The sequence below is a fragment of the Parasteatoda tepidariorum genome, chromosome 2 (assembly GCF_982258835.1).
Source record: "Parasteatoda tepidariorum strain Cologne lab strain chromosome 2, Ptep-v5.0, whole genome shotgun sequence".
Lineage (NCBI taxonomy): Eukaryota > Metazoa > Arthropoda > Arachnida > Araneae > Theridiidae > Parasteatoda > Parasteatoda tepidariorum.
Genome location: NC_141756.1, coordinates 81,265,429 through 81,284,877, shown reverse-complemented (window position 1 = coordinate 81,284,877; position 19,449 = coordinate 81,265,429). Strand labels below are relative to the sequence as shown.

Genomic DNA, 19,449 nt, shown 5'->3' with positions numbered 1-19,449 from the left:
GATTTCAATTCTTAACACAACTGGATTAAGTCAGTTATTATTGTAAACTCTTAAAAATAAATTGATTGAATAAGAAACTACGGTGTTTGATTTTAAAATCACACGAATAAGGATCACACTGATCTTTAAAATGTGTGAATACAAATCAAGTTATTTTATTTATAAATCATGCTTATTTTTTAACCAGTCAAATACAAAGAAAAATGTATGATTTTTAAACTGTGAGAATAGGAATCTCAAAGTTACATTTTAAAATTTTGTGAATATGTATCTTAATGTTTGATTTTAAAATCATGTGAATACGAATCCACATGTATAATTTTTGAAACACATGAACACAAACTATAAGAGTGGATTTTATATCACATGAATAAGAAGTACCGTTTAAGCTAAGCAAATACATATAACAATGTTTGATTTCAAAATAGCGTGAAAACGAATCTCCATGTTCAATTTTAAAATCCTGCAAATACAAATTCCGATGTATTTTTATATTACGCTAATAGAAAGTGTAATGTGCGATTTTTAAAAGTGTGAATTAAAGAAAACAAATACCAACTTAAAGAATACAACTTTCAAAAAGTTATAAAAAATTACCAGCATGTTACAAAAATTCACCAGTTTATTGATAAAAAAATTCCTAATAACCTGGTACAGGTAAAATTTTTAATTATATTTCACACATCATAAATCCCATGATGTGCGACAGAGATTTAAAATAATTAATTCTATGTTAGTTATTTTAAATCTAACTCTCGTTTTTTTTTTTTTTTTTTTTAAGGATAAAAGAGATGTTTTAATACAAGGAACCCAACATGTGAGGGCAAATTTTAACCAGGGCCCCAGATACTCTGTCACTAACTCAATCAACATAAAGAAAAAAATTTAAATCTTATTCCTCCCCCACTGACCTAATAAAATAAGTTCACTTAAAATTTAACAGATGAAACAGTTGCTACAATTAAAATTTTTATTTTCATTCATAATCTGTTGCAACTTACTTTATCATTATAAATAAAGAATAACTAAAACTTATCGAAAAATACTAATACTAGAACACAGAATTAACCATACAGAATTAACCATACTAGAATTCTATTATTCCATTTTATTTCTCTATAGAGTCATATCGTTTATTGTTAATCTCAAACATAAGTTGCAAATCTCTTTTGGATCACTGCCAATTTTGCTAAATAAAAAAATTTTAATGCCCACTTAGTAACTATCCTTTTGTATACTATTCAGGTTATTTAACATATCACAAGGGTAATCGTGGCATAGTGAAAAACCCTAAAAACTTTTATGCACGAAAACTCGATACAAATATATCAATTTATATACCCTCACACGTTTCAGGGTTTAACATAATTTTTTTAACTAAGATTTGCAACTAAATTACCAACCAAAGAAGAATACATGCACAGTAACTAATTTAAGAAAAGTAAGTTCTTAGAAGAATCACAATATTGCTTTTAAAAAATGTGAATATGAATCAAGACATTGAATTTTAAAATCACATGAATATGAATTACAATATTGGATTGGAAAAATACGAAAATACAAATTGTATAATGTGAATACAAAACTTTTATATTGTGTGAATACGAATTGCATTGCATGATTTTTAGATTGCATAATATGAATAGCAATGTGTAGCCTCTAAATCACATATGAATAGTAATATCGATGATGGATATTATAAACACGGAATGCAATTTCGATTTTAAAAACACATAGCTACAAATCACAATATTGTGTGAACACGAATCACAATATATAATTTTTAAATAGAATGAATAAGAATCCTGACACGTAACTTTTAAATCAGGTTCTAGTCTAGTGGAATCACTGGAACCATAATAGAGTCTAACTAACAAACAATTACTTAGAAAATTTTTGAACAAATAAGAAAAAAAGGCTTATCTTTGTATAGAAATATTATAAAGCAGAAGAAAATGTATCCTTACGAATGTGTGTGTGTGTGAATATCTGGTAAAAGTAATTGTTATATTACTTCTGTCAGACTCTTAACTATTTTATTAGTGTTTTTCTGTGTTGCTTTTTGCTGTATGAAATAAAACATACAATTCGAAATATTTAAAGAAATCTACAATTTAAAAAAAAATGGTATGCAATATTATTAGAACACCAATAAGCTAAAGAATAACTTATGAAAGGTAAATAAATTTAGGGCCAATTTACATTTTATTTAAATGAATTAGAATTTATGTCACCTTCTTACTCAGCTTCATTTTACTGATGAGAACGTCATGTTTATTACATAAATTATGATAATGTGTTAGTTGAATTGGATTTTTACTGAAACTCACTGTCTCATTTTAATCTGGTTCATTTGAAAAAAGGTGAGCTTTTTATTAGTGAATATCAATGCTTATCATCAATGTACTGTAAAGTTAATTAATCTTTTCCTTGATACTATTTAGTTCATTTAAAATATCTCGAATTAATTAATCAAAATGTTTCTTATTTGGAATAATTGCTGGAAATCTCAATGGAGATAACTAATGTTTCTCATTTATTTAATATTAAGAATGTTTAAATTCAAACATTCACACCAAAAACTTTTAGAAAGAATTTCAAATTGCTTCATTTCAAAAAAAAATTAAAAAATAATAAAAAAAATACTAAGTTATTGATAGTAAAGCTCAGTATTGCTTAATTCCATGTAAATAAAATGATTGAAAACTTTTTCTAGGTAAAAAAAAAAAAAACTCTATAATGTGATCTTAATTTTGGTAATAAAATTAAAATTTGTAATTTTAAAATTTCTCTGACAGTCCAAATTTGAGACTATAATCTATTCAATTATTTACATTTCAATTAGTCGGAAAACTTAGACTACAAGGATGACGAAATTCTAAAATTCTTTTACATCATGATTTAGTTGCAAAGTCAAATTATTTTTGTGAAGCAGAAGTTTTGTAATGTTTTTGTTCACAATTTGAAGTAATGTCCCAAACTGTCTTATAGTTATTTTACTGCACAAGAGATGAAAATATTTTGTTTGAAAATTCATTTTATACTGCAGCTCTCATTTTTCTGGAAAGTGCATTTATAAGCTCATGTATATTCCTTATAATATGTTTATTCTTTAGCATTGTACAAACACTTCAATTTATAACTAAATATGAATTCCTTAGTTCACAGATTGATTTTTCAGTCCTATTTTTTTAATTCAATTAACATTTAAGTCATAATTTAAGACATAGAAATAAAAGACAGTTCTAGATAAATTAACCTTAATTTTTATCTAACAAAAATTTCTTAAATGCTTTTTCTTCATTTAATATTAGGGAAAAAATTTGTTATTAAATGATATAAACTACATAAAAATAATGAAAAAAAAATCGATTTTGCTTTGTCTTGGAGAGGATCTATCAAGACAGAAAAGGCAAAAAAACTTTTTATTTTAGAATTCACTTAAAATTTACCACCTTAAATTCTTTTTACACAATATTAGTTAAAATTTTTAAACATTTCATCAAAAGAAATCTGATATTAATTATCATAAGTCAAAAACGAAGAATAAGTATTTTTAAGGAATAGTAGTAGACGTTCATTTACGTCACACTAGAGCTGCACAATGAGCTATCGGCAACGGTCAGGGAAATATCCCTGAGGATGATCTGAAGACACGACATCACAATTTTGATCCTCTGTAGAGGGGGGTGGCACCCCCGCTTTGAAAGCTTGGCGACCGGCATGTGACGTCAAGCACGTTAAGGTAGAAAGTTTAACGAGGACCTACGCAAAACGATCCAAGTGTTCATCCACCCGCACACTGGCCACAGCCAGTGATGCCTGACTTTAGTGATCTGCTGGGAACCGTGTCTTAACGATCAGTCCACTGTGGGACTTTTAAGGAACAGATTATCATAGTTAAGTAGAACAAAAATGTACAAAAGAATATAATTAAAAAATATTTTTAAGGAATATATAACCATAGTTAAGTAGAACAGAAAATATCAAAAAGAATAATTACAACTGCTTGCTGAACAGACATTAAAATGTTAAGAATAGCATACATGGAAAAGATAAGCATACATGGAAAAAAGCACTAATTATATAAAACTATATCAGTTAAAACATACCACATGGAAGTTCAAAGTGAGTCTCGAGGAGAAGACTGTGTCCAGTAGGCACTTTGGTTCCGACCACCTCCCCCTCCTCCATCATCAACTCTTGGTCAAGTGATAACCACTGACCTTCACCCACCTGAAACATTTCATTTTATTTAGTCATCATTCAAAATATATATATTATGCATGCGTTTTAATGTTTAATCTGCAATCTCATTATCAGAATATCCAAAGTAAAATCTCTGGAAAAGAGGCAGAACAGGGGACAGGAGTCCGAGACTTTCTCTGGACAAAAGAAAAAAAACAGGAGCTTGACAGCAAGATTATTGCCCGAGAGTCAGAGACAACAAACTGATCAAAGAGAGACAGCAGGCCCAACAATGAATATCAGTTCCTACATACAGTGACGGCGAAAGTATCTCAAAAGTGGGATATATATATATATACATATATATATATTTTTATATATATATACATATACACATACATATATATTTATATATATACATATACACACACACATATATATATATATATATATATATATATATATATATATATATATATATATATATATATATATACATATATAAATATAATATATATATTAGAGTTAAAGGGAATCAAACTATTTGAACCTCACAAAAATGACAATCAAGAATTCGAACTTGCAATTTTAACTTCATGATTCGAATTCTTTTAAAATTAAAATTAAATTAGTAAAAGAAATTGTTTACCCGTAAATTATTTATTGCTTATTTAACGGTATCTTTCTTAAACATGTTTCACTGTTGTTGTTTTATTTATTCTGCTCTTTGTAACATTTGAAACCAAGAATTTTCAGATCGGTCAGCAATAGGGACGTATATTTCCTTTACAAAGGGATAGGGATTATTTGGCAGCAGTTTTCACCAAGAATGTTAAAGTTCGATTGAAATAGAGATTCTTTTTCAGAATTCAGGCACAAAAGAATTATCTACTTTCTTTTAATTACACAAATGTTGAGCGAAAAACAGTAATCTTAAAAGGGGTTGTGCCTCTTTATTAAGAAAATATTACTGTTCTCTCGATTCCGCGGTCCCTGCCTACATAATTATTTACATCCAGTTCTGAGCCATAAGTATTAACATGCATCCAATTCTCAGTAGGGGAACATGTGTGTATTGACTTCATTCCTGCCCTAAACAATACTTCTAAACAGTCTTGCGTTTTTAACGGAGGCTGTAAAAGGTCACGTGATCTAAGAATTTTCTGATTTTGAATGGGTTGTTAGGGAATATCAAAAGCATAACATGAGCAGAAAAGTCAAACCTCGAAATGTCTTGTAAGAAACTCTCAAAGGGATTAAAGTTAGAGCAAGACCACTACTGTAAAGAGTAACATTTCTTATAAGAAACTCTCAAAGGGATTCAAGTTAGAGCAAGGCCACTGAATGGTAAGGAGTAACATTTCTTATAAGAAACTCTCAAAGGGATTAAAATCAGAGCAAGCCTACTGAACTCTAAGGAGCAATCATATTAGTTTCTGGTACAGTTTTAGAGAAGATTCCTCAATGTCATATTCAATACTCATATCACTAACGAATAGTAGCAAATCATCAATTGCTGTGGACTTCATGATCTAGTGACCAAATAAAAGGCATAATTTTGAATTGGTTCTATCGAATTTATTTTGAGAAGCTATTATCATTTGCGCATAACTGTACATAAAAATAAGTTTCAAAGAGTTGTGAAAAACAATTAATTACTCATTTTGAATAAGCTAAATTATTTAACTGATTAAATACTGTTTTAAAATGAGAGTAAAAAAACAAAATATTTCTCAAGATAATATTACTTAATTACTTGGTTAAAATATAAAAAGGTTCAGAGGATTTGAATACAGAAAAAGGGTCGTCATGATTTGTCTTTTCAGTAACATATTGATCATTTTGTATTTTCCTAAAGTAATGTAGCCATATTTGGCAATTATTTCTACTGCAGTTACGCAAGTTTTTAATTTCATTTTTTTCTTTGCTGCCAAAATGTAAATATCTCTCATTTTAAGCAAGAGTAATAAAAAAATGGCAAAAACTAGGAAAGTTCCAAAATTCTTTTTTTGTCAATACTTTCAAAGAGAACTTAAAACATCCTACAAACATTAATTGAATTTAAAACTAAAATATGATATATTACTGCAATGACTATTAGAACACATTAAGAAAGCAAAAACTGAGACATTAGAATCACAGAAATAAGTAATAAAAAACCTAGTGTAATTATAATGGATGAATGGAAAATAACATTTTATAGCAGAATCGTTGAAATAGGTTGCACAGTAAGAAATTTCGGAATGTTATATTGACTGACCAATTGCATGAGTCAATAAACATCACTTGCTAAATTCTGACATTTGGGCTTAGTTTAAGTGAACCTGCAGTTCGTAATTAGGAGATGGAGTAGTTGGTCCCTGCTTCAGATCATGTCTTCTTACATCATAATTGTAGATTATCATATATTCATATTTTTTAGTGATTTCGATAATTAATTAAGGACATCTAGTTGATGGCATCAATAGCATGCAAATTTTAGAGATCTCATCTGTATTCCAATGCATAGCAGTCACTAGCCATTCTAGCCAGCATGACTAGCCATTCAGTGCTAAAACTATCTCCGTGTAGATGATGTATGTCTTAATCACCATGTTGTCATTCATCATTCCATTTATTTGTATAAGTTACGTTTTTGATGTTGTCATGAATAGTTATACATTACGTGGAGTCTACCATTCAAGTCATGTTTTGAATCAGTGCGAGCATTTTAGTCTTCATTGTGTAAAGCTGTCACTCTAGTGGACCATGCACTTCTTGCACTCAGGCGAGTGTTATTCTAGTTTAATTCAATTTTCATGCCTTTGGAAAAAGTATGTGGCAAGTCTGAATGGTGGTAGAGTAGCAGAGTGTGAGTGTTGTTTGACTGGCACAATTGGTGATTGGTCAGTCGACAGATCATTACAACTTTAACATTACTGCTACAAACTGAAGCTAATAAAAACAAATGTCGTCATAAACTAAATAAGACAACAAAAAAGTAGATAAGAGCATTAGAAAATATCAGGAGAGTGAAACACATGGTGACATAAAGATAACCCCTCTCCCAAAAAAAATTATATATACATAAAAATATTGAGTAGAATTAATGACAACATTTAGAGAAATTAATACACAATATAAAAAAATTGAGACAAATAATATAATGTGAAGAGAATAATAGAATTCTTACATACAATTATCAACAGAATATAATGATAAAAAGAAAACTGATACCTCATTTGAGTATTTGACTCGAGTGAGAGGCAACCATTGCAAGCCTAAAAGTTTGTCCCATACCATCCCCTTGTTCCAGACTTCAATAATGAGACCAATGTCCATCCTGTTGGTTTCACTGAAAGATTAAATGCTTTTAATTACTCAAAATATGAAGAATATCAAAATATTTTGTTTAAGATATAAAGTACAAAATATAGATATAAATGAAACATTGAATAAATATTACCATCTTGAAAATGATAATGTCTATTTAATGTTTCATGTATTATCGATCCAATACTGGATGAAAGTTTTCTAAAATCTTTAAGACTCATGTGAGAGGCACATTAAAACTACACTGGTGTGGAAAGGTGTTAAATTATACTGAAATGTGTAAAATTATGTGGAACTAGGTAAAACGATGCTTAACTTTTAGACACCAGTGTATGGTCTACAAAAATTAAAAATTTGTAGGGTGCTGTATTGTATCTACCACTACAAAAATACAATCCCAATTTACTAGTACAGTACAGAACCCGTTATCCGGAAATCAGAAAACCGGAAAACCAAAAAACCGGAACAAAATTCGATAAATTTTCATTTTTAGAAGAAAAAAAATTTTTTTTCCTTGTAAGATTTTAGGATTTTTCTTTCTTTTCTGAAAGATGTTTACCTTACCATCATTTTTGAAATAATCATTAGTGTATTACTTCATCGTTTTTTCTTCCATTTAAGATTATTTCCAAAAATTTTTTTTTTTAGTTGTGTTTAACAATAAAAAAACCGTCTTTTTGTAGAGACTCAGAAAACCGGAAAAATCAGTTATCCGGAATAGCGATGGTCCCGATCGTTCCGGATAATCGGTTCCCTACTGTATATAAGACATGTTAACTAGATTCTATGCCGGGTCTATAACCAATTAGAGAGCATGACGAACTAGTACTCATTAATCAGGTGATACCAAGAGTAACTAAAGCCACATACTCAGGTCTAGTCATCAACAACAGACTGACTTGGTTGGATCATGTTAAAAATGTTAAAGATAAAGCAAATGCTGCAACTTTGAAACTGCTATCCAAGATGTACAGTGAAAAATTAAGCTTGAAATTGAAGAAATTGTTATTTATTTCGATAAGACCAATCATGTCCTATGCCTCACCAGCATAGTGTAATGTATCTCAAAGTGAGTTTAGGAAACTTATGAGAACGCATAATAAGATCTTAAGAAAGATAACTGACGCTCAATGGTATCAAAGAAATGTTGATATACACACAGGCTTAGAAATTGACAGTTTCGATCACCACTTTAACAAAATGAATCTGAATTTTTTTTAAAAAGAGTTAGATTGTAAAGCTGGAAACTTTAACTCAATTTTAGAGTACGAAAACCTATTCGAAGATGCTTCTCAGAAGCCAGTTGCAAACTTTTTTACAAGTGATGCAACACTGACCATTTGAGTCAAACTCAATGGAGCGTAAATAGTGAATTTTATATTATAGCAATATTTTCTTATGGCACTTATTTATATATAAAATTATATACCAAAACGGACAATATTCGTATAGAATAACACTAATATAGATGCGTAATTGTATGTAAAATGTGTTGACACAAATCAAATTGAATTGTATTGTACTAGATTTCATCAAAATTGACTATGCTTTATCATAAAAGTGAAGAGTATGTGATTGTTGAGAATATGATATGAGAAAGTGTATTGTACTTGAGAGATGTACAATAGAGTTTGACAAACTTCTTACAGGAAGTATACTTTTATCATTCTTTTTCTCCATTACTTATTTATATGTATATGTAAAAAATGCATCATTATTTAATATTACTCGAGCAATGTGCTCATACTTATTTTTCGACTTTTATCTTAGGCTACAGGGACTGTAAGGAACGACCACTATGATCCTTCAATTCATGATGAAGGGGTAAGGGCCACTTCGGCCTCAGGCATCCCGACCAACCGACATGACTCTATGTCAGGGTACCTTTTCATAGGTGAAGGTTGACATTGTCGATAACTGCTATCCCAACATTGGTGACTTCCGGACGTGATGTAAACAAGCCTAACTTGACAGAAACTTTGATGGATGGTTCCCATTGAACAGTTGACTTGCTACTTGTGACTGTCACAATATTCACTGCACGTTGCTGCTTCTCAGTCCCAATCACACACAAGGTCAGTCTGTATACACTCGTCTGCTAATAACAACACAGGAGCGACCATGGCCGTGAACTTAAAACAGCTCTCACGATCATCATTTAAAAGTATGGTGATCACTCCCGGCTTCGCACTAATCAGTAATGAATCAGCTAGTGGTATCTGTTCATCGAATTCTATCACAAATATAATTCTGGTGGGGAAGTACTGTAGTGTATCTACCACTACAAAAAAACAATTCCAATTCACAAGTATATAAGACAAGTAAACTCAATTCTGTGTCGGGGTACCTTTTCATAGATGAAGGTTGACATTGTCAATAACTACTATTCACACATTTCCCCCCTCCCCCCAATCCCCAATTTTTATAAGCCAATATGCTAGTGTACTTTCAAGAAACACAGAAAGTAACATAACTTTCAATTTTTTTAAGTTAAAAAAATATAATCACACACACATCGTCACATCAGACTACTAAATTGATCCGTGCTGAGGCCTTTCTTCTTTCAGGAGGTGTTGGTCTGCCAGGCCTAATTGACTACCGTTTAGCGGTGCCTCCACAAATTCAACTCTAGGAAAAACGGTAGTTTCCCCAAATACTTTATCTTAAAATTTCATTTTGTATCCCGTAGGAAACGATAAATCCATATTTTTACCATATCTTTGTGCTGATTTTTTTAATAATTTCTAATTTTCGGAAATTATGTCTAAATTTCACAAAATAGGTACCTCTCAGAAAAACCTAGACAGACCCCTGATTAAACACTTTCATAAAAAAAAGAATTAGGGTACAACCTTTGAACCATCCGTGTCTAAAATATTAACGATGAATTAAGCAGATCGAAAATGTAGAGTAAAATAACGATCAATTCTAGATAAATGCCTTATTTTCTTTTAATTTAACTCAATTATAAATGAGCATTTAATTCTAAAGGAATGCTACCCTTCAGTTCATTTTTACTTTGATATAAACTGTAATATGTTTTATATGTATGTTAAAATATATATACCATAAATTTTAATAAAAGCATAAAAAAAATTCTTACAACAAGAAGTCTGTTTCCCAAGTGGGATTGTTGCCCTTTACTGCTACTGTTGTGGACTTCACATTTTGCAGTTTTAGGGTAACATAGGTATTGAACTGATCTAAAAAGAGAAAAAAATTAATGTATGAGTTCATAAAGAATTATACACATGGGAAATAACTTTTTTACATGCTATAATAAAGTATTTTGAGGTATGAAATTTTAATAAATAGTTGCAAATAAAAAAAAAGAAAAGGCTGCATTAAAAATATTAATTGCTTAGTAACAATTATCTTATTATCACTTGGACTTATGGAGTTCAGATCATCTAGTAATGGTAAATGGCATGAACTTTCTTCGGCACTATCTTAATAACTAAAATTTCCCCATACTGAAATTGTCATTTTTATCATAGATAGTTTTCAAACAAATAACAAAATAATTAAACCAAAACATAAAATAAGTAAATGCAGATAAATTTTAAAATGTATAAACTTACTTGCAGTGCCAACCAAAGCAGCTCTTCTCACTAAAATAGAATTTTAACAAATTAATTAAATTATAGGAAACAAATTTAATCACTACAATATTAATAACATGAAGCACTCTTGTCACTACAATATAAAACACTCTTCTGCTTGAAAAGCAGGTTTCCAGGATTAAATGAGACTTTGCTAAAAAGGGACTGCTATGTGGAAAAAAAATATTCCTTTCTAAAGTCATTGAAGCTTCAATGCTCCACTTAAAGGCAACAATATTTTCACAAGGTTTACAACAGTTATGGAAGTATATCAGTGATGTAATTTTCTTAACTAGTATCAAGCTATTAATTGACAATTATAGGAAGTAACAGGAATAAAAGAGGACATTGCAATCTTCCAAACCTTAATAGTGACAAATGAACAAAAAAAGGAAAGGCTGCTCAAAAAATATTAATTTCTTAATAATCATAATCAGGGGTCTGTTCAGGGTAAATTTACTGCCGTTTCGCGGTACCTTCACAAATTCAATTTTAGGAAAAAAGGTAGCTTCACAAATAAAAAAGCAAGTTCTCATGCAAACCTCGTTCTTGTTGCAATCTATGGAAAAGAGGAGTGCAATGTGGTAGGCCTAATCGGTCACTTACGCTAAATCAAAGCGAGCTTCTTTTTAGCTGAGTTTTTTTTAAAAAAATTAAATGATGAGGCTCTTTCTCTATAAACTTCACAGGAAGTTGAAATTTGAACATTATCCTAAACACTATTGTAAATTTATTTGAACAGACCTCTATTTTTTTATGAACCATTTTTTTCTCTGTGAAACTTTTTTCTGTATATGAAGCAGTTGAAAATGTTCTCATAATTAAAATTATTTATACTATTAAATGCATGTTTTTATTAAATTCAAGTTGAAATTTAACAATCAGCAATGATTTTTATAGATTTTAAAATTTGGGTATAATTTTTAGCCTAAAATTTTACAATAGCAAAATTATTTTTGAATATATTTGGGGAAAAATATATAGGAATTTACCAGTCAAAAATTATTTTTATTTGTAGTGACAATTTCTGAAAATATTTTCTTACTTTACCATATTTTTGTGTTGATTTTTTTATACAATTTTTAATTTTCACAAATTATGTCTAAATTTTCACAAAATAGGTACCTCTTAAAAAAACCTAGACAGACCCCTGATAATGACTTGATAGAAATTCTGCTTGACATTTTAGTAAATATAGGTCTAGGGTGCCCAAAAATGTAAAGCAAAGCATTTCTGCATCGACCATTGTGGACAAAATCATTTAAACTATAATATTTTTGAACTCAATAAAATTCGCCTCTGAAGCCACAAGCTGCATGTTTAGTGTTATTCGTTTAATACGGTGGTGTTCAAAAAATTATTAAAATTTTTAACATACTAAGATGTACACCAGCAGGGCAATATAGCAGCAAATATGGAAAAGTCATTAACAAATGCTGTCAACATCACATGCATCGAAGACAAACTTGGCACTCCCTTAATGTATTAAGGTAATGTGCTATTTATATAATTATATTGGAAAGAAAAAACCAAGACTTTAAAAATTGCATTGAAACCCATTGCAATACCATCAAAAAAACGATAGATAAAGCATTCTGGATTTATGACAAAATTGACACAATTCATGTGTAAGAAAAAAATGAGATTTAAGATCCGTGTCTCACAAATAACTTGTATTGAAAAAAAACTATATAGTAGAAGCCATGATGAACTCTGTAGAGAAATAAACTTCTATTTACGAGATAATCCATTAACTACTATAGTCTACCTACGAGACAAAATGACTTTAAAACGGTATCGTCAAAATAGCATTTGCATGCAAGCTAAAAACCCTACTTAAATACACAGTGACTAAAAAAAAACAATCAAAAAACCATGTGGATTTACAATGGAATCATTGAGAATTGAGCAAATCAAAGAAATGATTACACAGATGCGCAATAAAAAGAATTCTGTGACATAAATATATATATCATAAATAATCAAAACAAATTGGGGGTTTTAAAACCTCTATGCTTAAAAAATATTTTAAAATTGAAACATTATATTGGGTTGGCAAGAAAGAAATTTCGGTTTTTAGAGTGAAATAAAACTCACATTTTTTAATACAAAAATGAACTTTAATCAGTCATATATCTTCCATTCTGTTCGATGACCTTTTGTCATCTTTCAGGTTTCTTCATGTTTGAACATCATGCTCAAAAAACTTATGGTCCATAGCGATTAACTCAACGAAATGCAAATTGAGGTGATAGTTATAACTGAAATTTTTACAATCTGGAACGTTTTAAAAACTTCATAATAAATGATAATTTGATTGTGCAAGGTTGGGACTATTAGAAACACAAAACTTCCACTAACCACAAATAATTTTGTATGCGGAAAAATTGTGTGTGGCTCCGCATTGTCGTGGTAGAACAGGATCACTTTTCAATGTTCTATTTAGTCTCGACTATGCAACATTGTATTATCATTAATCTCAAAGCTCACAGAACTTTTAAAATTGTGAAAATTTCAGTAATAAGGCTCATCATTTAAATTGCACTTAGTTCTATTTTTTGCTGATAAGGACCATAAGTTCTATGAGCCTAGGATTATGTGGCAAAAGATCATCAATCAGAATGGAAAATATTTGACCGAGACTGATGACCATACTAATGCTGTAAAGAACACAGTTCAGGTACAAAAATCAAGATAGATAAATATATTGTTACATTACAAGAAACGTACACGTAAAATCTGAGAAAAAAATAAAGTGAGTCAGTGTTTTTTCATGTTAAGTTTTGTAAAAAAAAACTCTCAATGCTTGATTTTTCAAAAAAAGAATTCACAGAAACTTTTGAATTTATGATAAGTTTGATTCAACAACCTAACTTTTTGGAGATGAAGAGAACAGTGAGTGTTTTAGGGACAATTAAAGGATGATTCTACTTATAAAAAAATTATGCCATTATTGCAGCCTAGAAATATCAAATTTTTGAGATTAAAAGTAGAATAGATTTAATACTCTAACAACTTGAATATTTAACTTGAAATTTTGCTGAAATGGATAAGCTGGAACAAATTTAGCGAGCGAGTATGATGCCAAGAGTCAATATAGTAAAACTGACAAAACTGCACAGATTTTTAAAAAAATTTTCGTTCAAAAATGAATTATATGCATACAACAAACCACGCAAATGACTTGCTAAGAAATATAGTTGCAAACTTTCTTTCTTTAATTGCAACCGACTTATTGCAACTCTTTTCTTAGTGGTTTACTTTTCAATACTTTTTTAAAAAATTGGATACCAAATTAACTAAATAATTAATGTAAACATTGCTGACAATATGAAGATAAAGCAGAACATTGTTGATCTGAACTTATCAAGACCAGCACAGATTTCGATTACAGAAATCTTGACTGTGATCTATGTTCTATGAAAAACTTATTGTTATATATCCAATCCTGTCAATAATTAGATATCAGGAATTATTAGGAATTAGATTTCAGGAATTTCAGGAACACAGATTTCGATTACTGAAATTTTGACTGCGATCTATGTTCTATGAAAAACTTATTGTTATATATCCAATCATGTCAATAATTAGATTTCAGGAATTTAACAGTCTTGTGGTTAACCAATTTTAAGACACTATATTGTTTAAAGAGAAATGTTTCTTATTCGAAAGTTATTTGCTAATCACTTTTTAGACACATTATCATCAATCACATGATTTGATAATACAATATAGTGATTCATAAACAAACATGAATTATGAATCTCACATAGCAGTTTGTAGATATTGCTAGCAGCTCAAATCTGAGTTAATTTCCCACTTAGTTAAGTAAATCATGATTTATATTATTTAAAATTTTCCCCAATAATCGATAATTAATTTAATATTTAGGTTACTTTCTTGACATGAAGTAAAATGCCACTAAAAAATAAATAACAAATTTTAAATACATAGGACAAATTTTTCCAATAACAATATATTGATTAAATTACTAAAAAGGATAGGTATGCCTTAACAAAAGATAGCATCAATATTTTTCATCAAGTTTTAAAATTCAAGATAAAATTACAAATTTCAAGAATAAAGAATTATCCTTCTACAATAACCTATCTCATTTTTTTTTTAAATAATAATTAGCACTGCATTCAAAAATGAAACATACTATTAAAAAATAAAAATTAAGAAAAATTCTTTCAAACATTGAGAAGTCAGTTATTAAAAATACATATATCTTGAAACAATGATAATTATGAACAAAAACAGAATTAAAATCTATAACTTCTACTACCATTATAAAAAAAAAGCATATTATTATAATTATTGTATTATATTATTTTGAGAATGGCTAGAGATACATTCTTAAATTAAAAGCTTTGATGCATATTGTTTTTTTTTTTTTTTTTTAATAAAAGTAAATATTTTGATGCTGAAAAATAATCTTAAACCTTTGATAATGTACATTTTCTTTTTGCTTTTAAAATAAACTTTTAAACTACAGTATTAAAAATTTCATGATTAAAAAAAAATTTGGTTAAAAAAAATAGGTTCTTAATAATACTTTAGATATTTGACTAAGTTTATCAAAAAATTTCTGAAGAAATTTAATTATCTAACTTTCAAATTATTTTTTGACTAACAGGCAAGATGTCGCACGTAATCATTCGAGGGCCACAACCACTACCATTTTATTAAAATTATCAAAAATAAAAATTGATTGGCAGAAATAAAAAATGTCACATTCATTGCTAAATCTTTAATTTTATTTAAAACTTAAGATTATAAAATTCAAACCTCAACATTTTAAAACACACAATTAATCAGTAACTAAAGACATTATAAATAATTTTGATTTAAACATTTACCAACTTACTTCACCCATAAATAAACATATAATTAAAAACTATGTTTAATGTTTTAGCTGTCAAATTTAATCATATTCGTAAATTAGGAAAGCATGAATTATGAATGTATCTTGCAATTGAGAACTAATTGTATCTAAATAACTATTGAAAGAAATTTTCTTTAAAACAAATTAAAAACAATAAAAAAATATTATAAAAAATCCAAAATATATCTAAACATTAAAAGACTGAATTCTCTCAACTTTTTCCTTTTTTTATTTTCTTAAATGAAAGCAAGTTTAAAAAGAATGTAGCTTAAAGACTTATCTATTAATTAAAGAAACACTTAATTAATATACAGTAATATATAGATACATAATTGATTTATCAACAGAGAAAGTCAAAAACGTGAAATAATTTATTTTTCTTCTCATTTAAAGAAGAAAAAAAAGACATGGGTATTGTGAAGAACTAAAGTTGTAATTGATTTGAAAATTATATATTTTTGAAATAAATTCAATTGTCTCTACATTGCCAATTAATATCTAGGATAACTAGAAAATGTTCTTATTATACTAATGAATAATTAAATCAATATCAGTAAATGTAAAAATTGAATTCAAATTTATTATTATTTGTGCACCCTCATTTTTAATGATATATTTAAAGTAAATATTATTTTTCTTCACAACTAGTTTACTATCTACTTAAATATTAATTGTTTAAGATTGCCAGGCTAGGAATAACATTTAATGTGATTAATAGCTCTACAATTTAAATTAGAAAAAGAATTTAATTTTATTCATAGTGAATGATTGTAAGTGATTCTGGGTATAAACTTTGATATTTTCCACAATATCTTTGCTCAGTAAATCAATGTTATTTAGAGCATAATTAATTAGGCCAGACAAAACAAAGCAATACAAACTGATAACCATGTTGACACAAAAAATAAACACCAAAATCGTTTAAGGAATGAGAAATCCCAACAGGATTTGGCAAAGATAAGGGCATCCTTCATACAACACAACAAACAAAACACACCATACTACCTGATAATGATGAGATAATCCACACCTGTCGCAAAAAAATGACGTAAAGGATTAAGAAATAAAAAAAGCAATTAAATATATTAGATCCTGAAAGCTTTATAAACAACTAATCACAGTAACACATAAACATCCACATAACATTGCGATTCCATTTCATGCATCAAATCAAGCCACAAATGATGTAAATATCCCTCTGGAGAGCACAACTCTGCATCAATTATTCAATAAATAATTGCGATTTATTTTTATTTTGAATTTTATGCACTACTTATTAAAAACATTCAAAATTGAAGGGTAGTGGAGCTTCACTATCTGCACCCGTTCAGTGCCTTTGAGGATATCGCTCGGCTCAATTCGCCTATTATAAGGTAAGGATAAATACTGAAGAATGCACAAGAGGATTATGAGAGGAAAGAGGTCTATTAGACCGCCTTTACACACAAGATGAATAGCAGGATGATGAGATAGTGATCCGGACTCGAACTCACCAGTTACGCAGAGTAGGGCCATGCTGCTAGGAAATTAACTCCAATGGTTGTGGAGTAAACACCTGGATTACATAATCTACACAACTTCTTAAACAACCTGTTCCTAAGACCGTTCATACCACACCGCTCTTAAAAAAACATCTTCAGTCCTATGAGCGAGCACCAGTATTCCATGAGAAGACACATTTCCGCCATGTCGTTACGTCACGTGTGACGTCAATGACTGGCGCGCTTCGGAGCAGACTCCGAGGAGAAGGAACCCAGAGTTTCCCGCTAAATTGACTTCTGAGACGCCATTATTGGTCATCTGTTTTATGTCCATTAAAGTTAGGGGAAGTGGCGGATCTTGGCAGTAAAAAGTTTTTATTGGTAGCATCTTTTTTCTGTTTATTTTTTGGGCAAAATAATTTTGTTGTTTGGTAAAATCAGGGTTGTGGAGTCAAAGTTGGAATAATTTACTCGATTCAGACGACGCAAAAAATTAGTTTCAAAGGTTAAAAATTAGTTTTTATAGGTCAAAAAGAAGTATTTAACCTTATAAAAAATTATTATAAATTAATTACAAATAAAACTAATTATTTTTAGAAAAAAATAATTATCAAAAAAATAATTACAATTTTTTCTAACATTAATAATTATTAAACTTTTTTTGTCGAATAATCAATTTATTAATCAATTAAGTTAAAATCATTGCAAAGTGATGCAAATATAACATCAATACTTTCCTAGGATTATGCAAAAATATTAACAGAATATTAACCAAAAATTATGTACAAATAAAAATAATTATTATTAAAACTATTACAACTATTAATAATTATAATATTTTGTAGTCGAATTATCATTGCTAAATTAAAATCATTACGAAATGAAGCAAATATAATATTAATACTTTGCTAGAATTATGTGATAAATTTAACAGAATATTAAGCAGAAATTATGCACAAATAAAAATAAATTATTTTTATAAAAATAAATATTATAAAAAATAATTAAAATTATTAAAAATATTAATAATTATTATATTTTAATAGTCGTATTATCATTGTTAAGTTAAAATTGTTACGAAATGAGACAAATATAATATTAATACATTCCTAGGTTATGTGATTTCAACAGAATGTATGTTTATGAGTAATTTCAACAGAATCTAAGTTAGATTTAGAATTAGAGTCCTACTTTCACAGAAAAATGAGTCTAACATTTAATCTACCGACTCCGCAGTTCTGGTTAAAACAACTGATTTTTATAATTAATTTTAATTAACTTCAATTTTTGCATCGATATAAAAATTATATAGCCAAAATTATGCAGAAATCTATATTTAAAAATCAAAAAATCACTAGTTTCAAATTGATTAAGATTCCTAGATTATTTTACCTGGGAACATAAAAATTTCAATTTAGTTATTGTTTTATAATGCTAAATTTTAAATTTCACATTTTTAAATCATAATTTTTTTGTTCTCTATACCATATACTTATGGCTATAAATTGGATCGAGCTGTTGCACTTTAACATTTTTTTAATCGATAACTAATTACAGTTAGTTATAACTATGCTAATAAATGAACTTTTATTAATATTATTAATTGTAAAAATATTAGGCGAATACATAAATCTATATTATTTAATATATATGCTATTTATTTTATTAACTTTTATACATATTAAGATATTAATGTTGTATAATATTATTAATTATTAGTAATTAAGACAAACAATTAAAGGAGGAAAAAGTAATAAAAAGCAATAAAATAAAAGATATGTGTGTTGGTAAGACAGCACTGTCTACCAACACACAGGAGCCTTTCTGTTGTCAGTGGAAAACCCAAAACTGACAGTGCTCCGAGGCCCCATTATGATAGACAAATATGAGAAAATCATTACAAGAATTGAAAAGCACAGAAATAATTTTCTCTTATTTGTCTATCCATTATGGGGCCTCGGAGCACTGTCAGTTTTGG

At 28.6% G+C, this 19,449-nt stretch overlaps 1 protein-coding gene across 3 annotated transcripts in view; it reads right to left on the bottom strand.

Moving 5' to 3' along the window:
- Nucleotides 1-17,713, bottom strand: part of LOC147815875 (uncharacterized) — a 387,319-nt gene extending 369,606 nt beyond the window's left edge. For all 3 annotated transcript variants that reach the window (XM_087157613.1, XM_087157612.1, XM_087157614.1), the window contains exons 1-5: nucleotides 17,484-17,713; nucleotides 11,082-11,111; nucleotides 10,604-10,703; nucleotides 7,405-7,522; nucleotides 4,113-4,236 (exon numbers count right to left, since the gene is read on the bottom strand). In XM_087157613.1, coding sequence (XP_087013739.1) covers nucleotides 4,113-4,236; nucleotides 7,405-7,522; nucleotides 10,604-10,703; nucleotides 11,082-11,111; nucleotides 17,484-17,505 — 394 coding nt within the window. In that variant the 5' untranslated portion in view covers nucleotides 17,506-17,713. The remainder of the gene's footprint in view (nucleotides 1-4,112; nucleotides 4,237-7,404; nucleotides 7,523-10,603; nucleotides 10,704-11,081; nucleotides 11,112-17,483) is intronic.
- Nucleotides 17,714-19,449: the final 1,736 nt, after the last annotated feature.